We start from the raw sequence: 12,294 nt of genomic DNA on the forward strand, positions 1-12,294 counted from the left end.
CCAACAATTTATACCCATACATTGCATTGTGGAAGGGTATTTTAGATTTAACAACTTGAAATCTGTTTCATTCTCTGACTTTCTATGTTCAGCTTCTTTTCTAAACTGAAATGTAATAAATCAGAAAATAATAACAGCCTTTGTTGCATTGTCGACTTTCCAATCAGTGTTAGTCTATGTTTGTGCAGTCATTATGGGCACTACTAACAGAAGAGTGATTGGCATTGAGATAACTTTTTAAATGGTATAAAAAGTAACTAAATTCTTACTGCTAAACATTTAATTCTGTTCCTATAGCATTATTCAGATTACTGTTTTGATGCATTTGAGTAAGCACTGAATTTATTCAGATATGATAAAGTTGATGCTGTAATTAATAAAGATAAAACTTTAAAAGAAGCTAGATCCAATTCTTATACAGAAAATAACAGTGTTTAAAATTAAGTATGGGATAATTGATAATGTGCCCAAGCATGGACAACTATTCCCGCCGGTTAGCTATTTTTATTTTTCATAAATTCCCATATAGAGAGTTTAACACCTTCCTGACTAGGGGCAATTTTCCCTTCTTAGCACTTCCATTTTTTCTCTTCCTTTTGCCAAGAGCAATAACTTTTTTTCCCCCATTAATATACCGTAGCTGTATGACGACTTTGCTTTTTAAGGGATGCGTAGTTTTGAATGACATGATTAATTTTACCAAACAATACACTGGATAATGGTGATAAGATTCCAAGTGAGGTGTAATTGTGATTTTTTTTTTCTGGAGGGGTAGTTTTTACAGATTCCATTGTGTGGTAAAATTAACTTGTAATATTTTTCAGTATAGTATGACAACTGTGAGACAGTGGAGAAACAAATGGGAAATTTGTAAGAAAAAATCTGTCAATAGAGTGACGTGTTTATTTTGTTACATTTTTATTGTCACCATTTTGCAGTCTTATGACCTTTTGATCACATTTTATTGTATTTTTTAGGGAGTCATGGCAACCAAAACAAAAAAGCAATTTTAGCTTTTTTGATATTTTTTTTCTCTTTATTGCATTTACCATAGTGTTACTTTTATTTTGTATTTTGATAAACTGGACTTTTATAGAAATGAGAACATTATTTCTAAAGATTTTTTTATTTTGCTATAATTAAATGATAAAAAGAGGGTGATTTGCATTTTTATATTTTATTCATATTTGTTAAAAAACTATTTTCAATTTTACTTTTGAGTCTCCTAATAGGACTTAAGCCTATGATAGTCTGATCATTTTTATATACAATGCAATATTATTGTATTGTTGCATATAAAATAAATGACAGTTTCCTAAGAAGCTTGCTTTCAAGCTAGACTATAGAGATGGCAGACATAGGCCTTCAGCATGCCCCCCATTTGCTGTGACAAAACATCAGACTCCTGTACTGGCGATTAAGCTAATAAATGTTGTTGTGTCAGTGAATTATAGCAGCCTTCAAATGGTTAAACAGCACCAAAACACAGGAAGATTAAGTCTGTTTAACACAGTTGACATGAAGACCGTTCCATACATAGGGAGATGAAATATAGAGAGTTTTATGTACTGAATTGATGACAATATGGATAAATGATTTGCTTTTACCCAATAGGAAAAATAGGAATGAATGCAAATGTGGATGCAAAAACTAACCCAATACTTAGAGAATACTGATAAATACTGGTGGGAAACTTATGAATCCTGTTTCATGTCTATACTGCAGAAAGTACAACAATATGAAATGTGAAACAGCCTTAACACAATGTGGTTGCCTTCAGGTTAATGACTTTGTCAACTGAGCACTTTAATTGTAGACTTTCAGAAAAAGGTTGGGAATCATATTAAGGGGAAGCACATTAAGAAAAAAAATATTCTTAACGCTAATATTATGAGATTACCATGAGTAAATGTTTAAGGATACAAAACACATTTAATTTCCCAAATTACAAAGCTGAAAAGTGTGACCGTAATGCCAAAAGAATGACAGTTGACAGAGGACTATGTATTATTCCATGTGACATCAGCATTAGACATGCTCTAGAGAGATCAATTAAAAGAGCATATTCATTTTTTTTTTTTACAGATTTAAGTTCATTTTCATTAAGTCTAGTCTTTAAAGAGTTATTCCCATCTTCATAAATGGATATTGTTGGATTCAGCACGTAAAACCTAGCAATTAGTAATTTACTGCTAATTAAAATTTGCAGCGGTTCCCCAGATATTAACTCTTTTGTTTGTTTACAGTTCAATTCCTAGGTGACCGACCACTACTGTTGTTTAGATTATAAGCGCTAGGCAGTAGATGGAAAGGATTAAAGTTAATCCTGACCAGATTCAAAACAATACTTACAAGGTCAATAGAAACGAGCTTGTAAGCACTGCCCTTGTTCTGCTGTCAATCAGCGGTGCAGCAACAAGCTGGGCACAAAACAAAAGTGTCAATGTTTCAAGAATGCCTGAAAATTGTCATAATCAATAAAATAAAAAATTGCTTATATTTACAAGCACCGTCCAACAATACCTATTTATAAAGAAGGGAATAACTCTTTAAGGATGTGTAATATGGACAAATGTATTTTACCTGGAACTTTTTCCAAAATAATTATATCACATCAAGTTCAATTATGAGACATAAAAGTAAGAAAAAAAATTCTTGTAGCCAAATATTGTGTTTTTCCCTTTACATAAGAAAATATGATAGCGGTTATAAAATAATACACATACTGTACAAAAATAAAACCACATAGTCTGCAAATTGGGGTGGGGTGGATTTTACTTACCGTTACTCCGAAGAAGTTTGTTTCATTCATTGCATCAAGGAAAATTTTCCCAAGCTTGTGATTTGTATAGTTAAAATCCTGAATGCTTTGATGTCTATTGGTAGCATTAAGATATTCCATTGCTCTGTGTAGTGTCTTGGCTATTACCCATATTCCATCATAAGCATAACCATGAAATTTACTGGGTTCCACATCTGACCTCTTTTCATTGTATTCTTTTTCATACTGTTGTGGGGTCTAAATAAAGACAAATAACAGGAATATTCTTGTAATTCTCAGATGAAAGTGATACTGTATATGTGTATATATCAGATATAGTATCTTAGAGTATAACAATAACACAAAACATAACTTTTGATAAGTAGATTTAAAGACAACAAACACACTAAAAAGACAAAAGGGTGCACACTAGATTACCCTATAGATATAATGCCTAAACTATTGCATGCTGGCTAATATATGGATTAGGCCTTGTTTTTTTTTTAGCAAAATGTGTGCTCAAATAGTACACACTTGGGGCTCTGTGTTATGAGATATGTTCAGTCATGCAGATCCTTTCTATATTGTAGTTCAGCTGACTGGATTTGATACATTGATTTCTTCTGCTAGATCCATTAGATCTGCAGGGTTTCCAAGGGCCAGCCACCGAGCAACGGGGGCCCACATCCAATATTATTATTATTATTATTTATTGTTATAGCGCCATTTATTCCATGGCGCTTTACATGTGAGGAGGGGTATACATAAAAAGAAGTACAATAATCTTAAACAATACAAGTCATAACTGGTACAGGAGGAATGAGGACCCTGCCCGCGAAGGCTCACAATCTACAAGGGATGGGTGAGAATACAGTAGGTGAGGGTAGAGATGGTCATGCAGCGGTTTGGTCGATCGGTGGTTACTGCAGGTTGTAGGCTTGTCGGAAGAGGTGGGTCTTCAGGTTCTTTTTGAAGGTTTCGATGGTAGGCGAGAGTCTGATGTGTTGTGGTAGAGGGTTCCAGAGTAGGGGTGATACGCGAGAGAAATCTTGTATACGATTGTGGGAAGAGGAGATAAGAGGGGAGTAGAGTAGGAGATCTTGTGAGGATCGCAGGTTGCGGGTAGGAAAGTACCGGGAGACGAGGTCACAGATGTATGGAGGAGACAGGTTGTGGATGGCTTTGTACGTCATGGTTAGGGTTTTGTAGTGGAGTCTCTGGGACATAGGGAGCCAGTGAAGGGATTGACAGAGGGGAGAGGCCGGGGAATAGCGGGGGGACAGGTGGATTAGTCGGGCAGCAGAGTTTAGAATAGATTGGAGGGGTGCGAGAGTGTTAGAGGGGAGGCCACAGAGCAGGAGGTTGCAGTAGTCAAGGCGAGAGATGATGAGGGCATGGACTAGGGTTTTTGCAGATTCATGATTGAGGAATGAACGGATTCATGAAATATTTTTGAGTTGAAGTCGGTAGGAAGTGGAAAGGGCTTGGATATGTGGTTTGAAGGAGAGATCAGCATCAAGGATTACCCCGAGGCAGCGAGCTTGTGGAACTGGGGAGAGTGGGCAGCCATTTACTGTAATGGATAGGTTCGTTGGGGGGGTCGCGTGAGATGGGGGAAAGATGATGAATTCTGTTTTGTCCATGTTAAGTTTCAGAAATCTAGCGGAGAAGAAGGATGAAATAGTGGACAGACATTGAGGGATTCTGGTTAGAAGGGAGGTGATATCTGGTCCAGAGATGTAGATCTGTGTGTCGTCAGCATAGAGGTGATACTGAAAGCCATGAGATTCTATGAGCTTTCCCAGGCCAAAGGTGTAAATGGAGAAGAGCAAGGGCCCAAGGACTGAACCTTGTGGGACTCCTACAGATAGAGGGCGAGGTGAGGAGGTGGTGTGTGAGTGGGAGACGCTGAATGTCCGGTCTGTTAGGTATGATGAGATCCAGGATAGGGCCAAGTCTGCGATGTCAAGGGATGAGAGGGTTTGTAATAATAGGGAATGGTCCACTGTGTCAAAGGCAGCTGACAGGTCGAGGAGGAGGAGGACAGAGTAGTGTCGCTTGCTCTTGGCGGTTAAGAGGTCATTGGTGACTTTAGTTAGGGCAGTTTCGGTGGAATGGTGTGACCGGAAGCCAGATTGTAGGCGGTCAAAGAGGGAGCAAGAAGAGAGATGGGAGGACAGTTCAAGGTAAATGTGTTGTTCAAGTAGTTTGGAGGCATAGGGGAGAAGTGATATAGGGCGATAGCTAGATACAGAGGATGGGTCAAGAGAGGGCTTTTTGAGGATAGGTGTGATGGAGGCATGTTTAAAGCTTGAGGGGAAAACACCAGTTGTTAGTGATAGGTTGAAGAGATGGGTTAGGGTTGGGATGAAGATTGTGGTGAGGTTTGGGATGAGGTGGGATGGGAGCGGGTCAAGTGCACAGGTGGTGAGATGCGATCTTGAGAGTAGAGTGGAGAGTTGATCTTCTGTAATGGTGGAGAAGTTGGTTTTGGAGGTGGAGGGCTGGGAAATCGGGAGGAAGGGCTCTGGGGGTTGTTGACCAAAACTGTCTCTAATGCTATCAATCTTCTGCTTGAAAAATGAGGCAAAGTCTTCAGCGGAGATAAGTGGGGAGGGAGGAGGTGCTGGGGGACGGAGGAGAGAATTGAAGGTGTTGAATAACTGTTTAGGGTTGTGAGAGAGAGAGGATATGAGAGATGAGAAGTAGGTTTGTTTAGCTGTGGTGAGTGTGGTCTTGAAAGTAGTGAGGGACTGTTTGAATGCGATGAAGTGCTCGTTAGAGTGGGATCTTTTCCATCTGCGCTCAGCAGCCCTGGAAGCTCGCCTCAGTTCTTTGGTCAGGCTGGTGTGCCAGGGCTGTCTGTTGATTTTGCGAGCTTTGGTATGTGTAAGTGGGGCAGCAGATTCCAAAGCTACAGCTATTGTGGTGTTATATAGAGCAGCAGCGTCATCCGCATTGTGTATGGAACTTATGTCTGTGAGGGGGAGGAGGGATTCAGAGAATGAATGTAGGTCAAGATGTTTAAGATTTCTGCAAGGGTGTGAAAGTTTGTGGGGTGGGGATTGTAGACATTGAGTGGAGAGGGATGAGAATGTGAGAAAGTTGTGGTCAGAGAGTGGAAGAGGTGAGTTAGAGAGGTTAGATAGAGAGCAGAGGCGGGTGAAGATGAGGTCCAGTGTGTGACCGTCTTTGTGAGTGGCTGCAGAAGACCATTGAGTGAGGCCGAAGGAGGAAGTGAGAGTTAGAAGTTTAGTGGTAGCTGAGAGGGAAGTGTCAATGGGTATGTTGAAGTCGCCCATGATGATAGTGGGGATGTCCGCAGAAAGGAAATGAAGTAGCCAGGCGGTGAAGTGGTCAAAGAAGGCGGTGGCTGGCCCTGGGGGGCGGTAAATGACAGCCAGTTGGAGGTTGGTGGGGGAGTAGATGCGCATAGAGTGCATCCAATATAAAGTAGGGTGCCAACCTTCGCTGTTTAGGCAGATGTTCAGTTATCAGGAGACAGTTTAGTGTTACATTTGGGTTTTCTATGCTTTTATTTTTGAAAAAGTTCTATCTTTTTATATCTTTGGGTTACATCTAGGTTCACGATGTTTTGCCAATACATGTGCACATGTGACTTTCTTAAGGCATTTTTTTCTTGATGCTGCTAGTACAAATTTGCAAGGAGCGTATTTATCTAGTAGGCAGGCAATAGTTTAGGCATTATATATGTAGGGCAACCTAGTATACACCTTTTTGTCTTTTGGTGTGTTTGTTGTTAGTCCTTTTAATCTACATAATAAAAGTTATTTTTTACATTTATTTTATTTTGGGGTTTCTCATGTTAGCCACTGTTATACAGCACCCATAGATTTCAAGTTAGTTTTTATAACTGAAATGTATATAACCTTAAGGTACCGTCACATTTAGCGACGCTGCAGCGATATAGACAATGATGCCGATCGCTGCAGCATCGCTGTTTAGGTCATTGTGTGGTCGCTGGAGAGTTGTCACACAGACAGCTCTCCAGCGACCAACGATGCCGAAGTCCCCGGGTAACCAGGGTAAACATCAAGTTACTAAGCGCAGGCCACGCTTAGTAACCTGATGTTTACCCTGGTTACCATTGTAAAAGTTTAAAAAAACAAACAGTACATACTTACATTCCGGTGTCTGTTCCCCGGCGTCAGCTTCCCTGCACTGTGTCAGCGCTGACACAGTGCAGGGAAGCTGACGCTGGGGGACAGACACCAGAATGTAAGTATGTACTTTTTGTTTTTTTAAACTTTTACAATGGTAACCAGGATAAACATCGGGTTACTAAGCGCGGCACTGCACTTAGTAACCCGATGTTTACCCTGGTTACCAGTGAAGACATCGCTGGATCGGCGTCACACACACCGATTCAGCGATGTCAGCCGGTGATCAGCGACCAAAAAAAAGGTCCTGATCAGTCCCAGCGACCAACGATCTCCCAGCAGGGGCCTGATCGTTGGTCGCTGTCACGCATAATTATTTCGTTAATGATACCGTTGCTACGTCACAAAAAGCAACGATATCGTTAACGAAATCGTTATGTGTGAAGGTACCTTTAGAGTATAATGCTATTCACTGCAAATTGCATGTTGTCCTCAAGTATGCATAAAAGTGTGACATTATACAAGAATATTATTTAATTTATTCCTTTTATCTTTTACATGAGTGTTTTTCGGCACCCTTGCTGAGTGCGCAGTTCTTTCTGATTAGATATAAGAGTTGTGCTGGCTCCTCTGTGCCATATCAGAGAAGCTGCCCTTTTTTGAAGTTTGCTGTATTTTTTAATATTATATATGGGGTTTTGAAGTGTTTTACAATTTTAATTAATAGGATCTATTTAACTTCACATTGGTAAAAAGAATGAGCTTTAGAAATCACTGAGATGATAACAGTGAAGTCATTTGGGGTAAATGTTAGTTAGGAACAAGGCTAAGAATATTCTGTGGCCCTTGGTGTTCTTGAAGTGTGCCTCTTACCAGTCTGAAACTGCCTTTTATATGTAAGAAAGTAATGGGCAGTTTCAGACTGGTGATTTTTTCTAAATATCACCTAATAAAAAAGGTCACAAGGGTCTCTAATGTCCCCCTGAAGAACCCAACTTTCAACTTTCTGAACTTTCAGGTTGTGGGATCCTACATTGCAGAGTGTGAATCCACAATCCTCAGTGACCCTTCTTGCTGTACATGCTATCACTAGATCTCACTCTTTGCACTAACCAAAAGTTATCAACATTAAAGCAGTTACCATTCAGTAACCACTTAGCATAAATCAGTGCAAAGAGTGAGACACTTTTACATCACCGGGAGCTTCAGAGTTTTTAAGACCTAGCTCAGCCAGCAGGGATCGCACATCCTGAAATTTCACGCCAGACTTTTGCTAGAAAGTTGGGTGAGGGAAGGGATTAAAGACCCTGGTGACCACTTCTCTAATAGGTTATATTTAGAATAGACACAATTCTGGGGCTGCACATTTTTTCTTAAATATAAAGGACTTCCACAGACTTGGACATTGGGAGTAATGCACGCTATATAGAATTCAAAATGGATAAGTGCTCATCCACTTACATGACTCTTACTCTTGGGCGGCACGGTGGCGCAGTGGTTAGCACTGCAGCCTTGCAGCGCTGGGGTCCTGGGTTCTAATCCCACCCAGGACAACATCTGCAAAGAGTTTGTATGTTCTCTCCGTGTTTGCGTGGGTTTCCTCCGTGTAATCTGGTTTCCTCCCACATTCTAAAGACATACTAATAGGGATTCTAGATTGTGAGCCCCATCGGGGGACAGTGATGATAATGTGTGAAAAACTGTAAAGCGCTGCGTAATATGTTAGCGCTATATTAAAATAAAGATTATTATTATTATTATTACTCTGATTGTGCTACTGATTAAATAAAGAGGTAGCTCTTTACATCCCCAATAAATGTTTGTACATTGATCTGTAGATTGTTAGGAAATCTAAATTTTTTTTGACAAAAAGCCATGCTTTTCAAGCTACAATATCTGAATACCATGTTCATAAGTCATTATGTCATTATGTAATAAGTCATTATTATTATTATAAGAAATTGGGTATTGCCAAGTGGCAGCCAATCAATTTTCAACCAGCTTCAAATTGAATTTCATGACAGTGTGGTATTTTAAGAATCTTTTATTTTCTCACTTAGTGTAGATTCTTCATAAACTTACATGATAATGGAAAGAACATTTTATTTTCCACTATTGTTACAGTTTGTTTGACAGTATAAAAATATATGTGCTGTAGTTGGCAAACAATTGTACTTTGACAGTTACAAACTCACCCGTCCAGATATAGTCTTAACATTTTTTGTGCTGAGAGGTTCAAAATCCACTCCAACATATCCTTCCATTGCTGTGAGTAGGTTTTTACTTGAACAGGTGGAGGAATTGGCCTGCTGCCACCATAGAGCCTGATACCATCCAGGGATTATCCATTGATATTTACTGCCGTACATGTCTTCATTGTAAGCCTACAAATGACAATAAACATACAATAAGCATTAAAAGAAATATTTGTCATTTAGTTTAGGTATCAACATTATTGTTGTTAATTTTTTGTTGCCTCTGTAGACTTTCAGGAGATTTGCCTATGGCTAGATCATATGTTTATAATGATGTTTAAAGGGTTATTCCCATGTGATAAAAGTTGTTTTCGCAGTTAGTGTAAAAGTAAACAATTTTGTAATTAATTTGCTTCTTCTATTTTGCTTTGTTCTTCTGCTAGGTTGTTTTTTTTTTTATAGTTTTTTTAGTTAAATGCTCATTACCAAAGGGACGGGCCCCAGCTGCTATTCAGTAACATTCATTACAAGGAATGGCCGCTGAGCTTGAACAGAAGCCCAAGAGCAGTTCCACAGCACTCTCATGTTCACCAGTAACTGGCTTATAAGGTGACTGCTCATCTCCCCAATCAGTCAGCTGCTGTGACAGGCCAGAGTTCATCACCTCGGCTCATCTCCTCGTCAGTTGCTGAGCCTTTACGAGGACTTTAACAGTGTTCTGGCTTGAACTATCAGTCAAAGAGGTGCGCACATTTCCCCAGCAAATTGGAAGTCAGAAGGCTAGAGTGGTGCACTGCTGAAGATATATGTTTGGATAACCTTTTTAACAGAAGATGAGGCACTTGATCTAATAAAGTAAGGAGTAATGCTCCTAGAAATTGATTTTGAACAATTGAAATTACTCTCTAATAAAAGGAGGAACACTTTTATATAGATATAAATAAAGGTAACAGTTTTACTACAGCTACTAGGGATGAGCAGATCTTTTGAAATTTGAGTTTGATGAATTCCTGGAATTTTTTTACAGAAATTCAAATTGTGGTGAATAAATTTGCTCGAATCCCAAATCTGTAAACCTTGTAATTGTTCAGTAAATACAGGCATGGGAGAAGAGAGGGAGAAAACCCTGGTGACCATAAAGGTACCTTCACACATAACGATATTGTTAACGATATCGTTGCTTTTTGTGACGTAGCAACGATATCGTTAAAAAAATTGTTATGTGTGACAGCGACCATCGATCAGGCCCCTGCTGGGAGATCGTTGGTCGCTGAAGAAAGTCCAGAACTTTATTTCGTCGCTGGACTCCCGCGGACATCGCTGGATCGGCGTGTGTGACACCGATCCAGCGATGTCTTCACTGGTAACCAGGGTAAACATCGGGTTACTAAGCGCGGCCCTGCGCTTAGTTACCCGATGTTTACCCTGGTTACCGGCATCGTTGGTCGCTGGAGAGCGGTCTGTGTGACAGCTCTCCAGCGACCAAACAGCGACGCTGCAGCGATCCGGATCGTTGTCGGTATCGCTGCAGCGTCGCTTAATGTGAAGGGGCCTTAAGAACGGACTCTCTACTGGCGAGATAGAAAGGACCTGTTGACTTAACAGCTTGAACTCTATAGGAGAGAGGGAGAGAGCAACACACAGAATTGACTATGGCCAGGGGGAATACTGAAGTCCTCAACCGTGGATCCACTGATGAACCCTTATACCAAAGGGGAAGCGCGTTAGGAATTAGAGGGAGCTAAGAATGGCTGGTAAGTACCACGATTATGTGGAAACTTTTTTTCAGATTATTGGACTGTTTACTCATTTATGCATGGGTTTTTGAAAGTGGGAGAGGTTCAGTTTAATTTTACCCTGTCATTTATTATCTTAAATTGTGCATCCATTGGTGATGCGTGTGTCACAGGACTTACAGCGATATTTATCCAGGTGTATCATTGTCTGAATTGCAGTCTAAAAATGACAACCAACGTGACTATGATTTGATGTTCAGTCTAACTGTACCCTGTCAATTGTTATCTTAAATTATGCATCCATTGGTGACGCGTTTGTCACAGGACTATATGAATCTTATGGGCACTGTACAATAGGAGAATTTATCCAGGTGCATTATTGTTTAAATTGTAGCCTAAAAATGTGACTATAGACCTTGACTATATTTTGGATGGGGTATCTAAAGTGACTTTACAACTTTTTGTAGAATCTCTCCTGGAACTTACGACGAGATATTTATCTCTTCATTAGATTCTGGGTACTACCGTCTAATATTTTTGTATGTGTGTGTGTTTTTTGTGTATAATTTAGTGTGTAAGCTTTTCAGGGTGCATTAGGGCTTTCAGGGCTACTGACGTGGAGCGGGGGAGCCATCACGTCTACAACTAGGGTGCCAACCTCCACTGATGGGTACGGTGAATTTTGGGGCTCATCTAGGGAGAGATTAGCCCTAGTTCATTTACTATACCTCCCTTTGCTATTGACCCTTCATTGTTTTTGCACCTTTTTTTACCAAATTATTTTTGATTCTTTTAAACAATTTAATAAGGGTTAATTTTTAGAGGTCTGTTCTTCATGGTGTATAAGAGAGAGAGGACCCTGCTGACTATAAGAGGCTACACTGTACAGAATGGAGAGGGAGGATCCCACTGATCATAAGCGTGTACACTCTCCAGGAGAGAGAGAGAGAGAGGACCCTACTAATCATAAGAGCTTACACTCTACAGGAGAGAAAGACTTAACCAGTGACTGGAGATGGAAAATGACTCTGGCACATAAACTGTGCTCTACTGGGAGCCCATGATCTCTGATGGCCAAGGTACAGATCACCACTGTACAAGATATGATAATCCGTAAGATGTTATAGCTGTGGGGCATTATTGGGTGGCCCACGCTACAACCAATGTTAGTCCATTCCAAGATGCTTCAGGATTGTGGGAAATCATGTCTGGCAATTTTTTTTTTTATTGCGAACCGTGAAGCGAATGTTCAAATTCACATGTAACCACAAATTGTATTTAAAAGAGGCAACCCTCTCTCAGGACCCCCTAAGGTAATTAGCACAAAACAATTACAAACAGTGGCTCTTCCTCTGGTTAACCTGGTTTGTCCATGTACTACATTCATTTATTTAAATTACCGACAATTAAGAAGAAACTGTTGTTTTAATTTTTATTTAATTACTCAATACTTACTACACATGAAAATATTCAACTTTGTA

The 12,294-nt window shown here is 39.9% G+C and overlaps 1 protein-coding gene across 1 annotated transcript in view; it reads right to left on the bottom strand.

Annotated features, from left to right (window-relative positions):
• The window catches only part of GABBR2 (gamma-aminobutyric acid type B receptor subunit 2), a 1,074,198-nt gene that overhangs the window by 529,449 nt on the left and 532,455 nt on the right, over window positions 1-12,294 (bottom strand). Inside the window, exons 6-7 of the mRNA XM_069730579.1 lie at window positions 9,078-9,266; window positions 2,783-3,019 (exon numbers count right to left, since the gene is read on the bottom strand). Coding sequence (XP_069586680.1) covers window positions 2,783-3,019; window positions 9,078-9,266 — 426 coding nt within the window. The remainder of the gene's footprint in view (window positions 1-2,782; window positions 3,020-9,077; window positions 9,267-12,294) is intronic.

Source organism: Ranitomeya imitator, chromosome 6, assembly GCF_032444005.1.
Source record: "Ranitomeya imitator isolate aRanImi1 chromosome 6, aRanImi1.pri, whole genome shotgun sequence".
Lineage (NCBI taxonomy): Eukaryota > Metazoa > Chordata > Amphibia > Anura > Dendrobatidae > Ranitomeya > Ranitomeya imitator.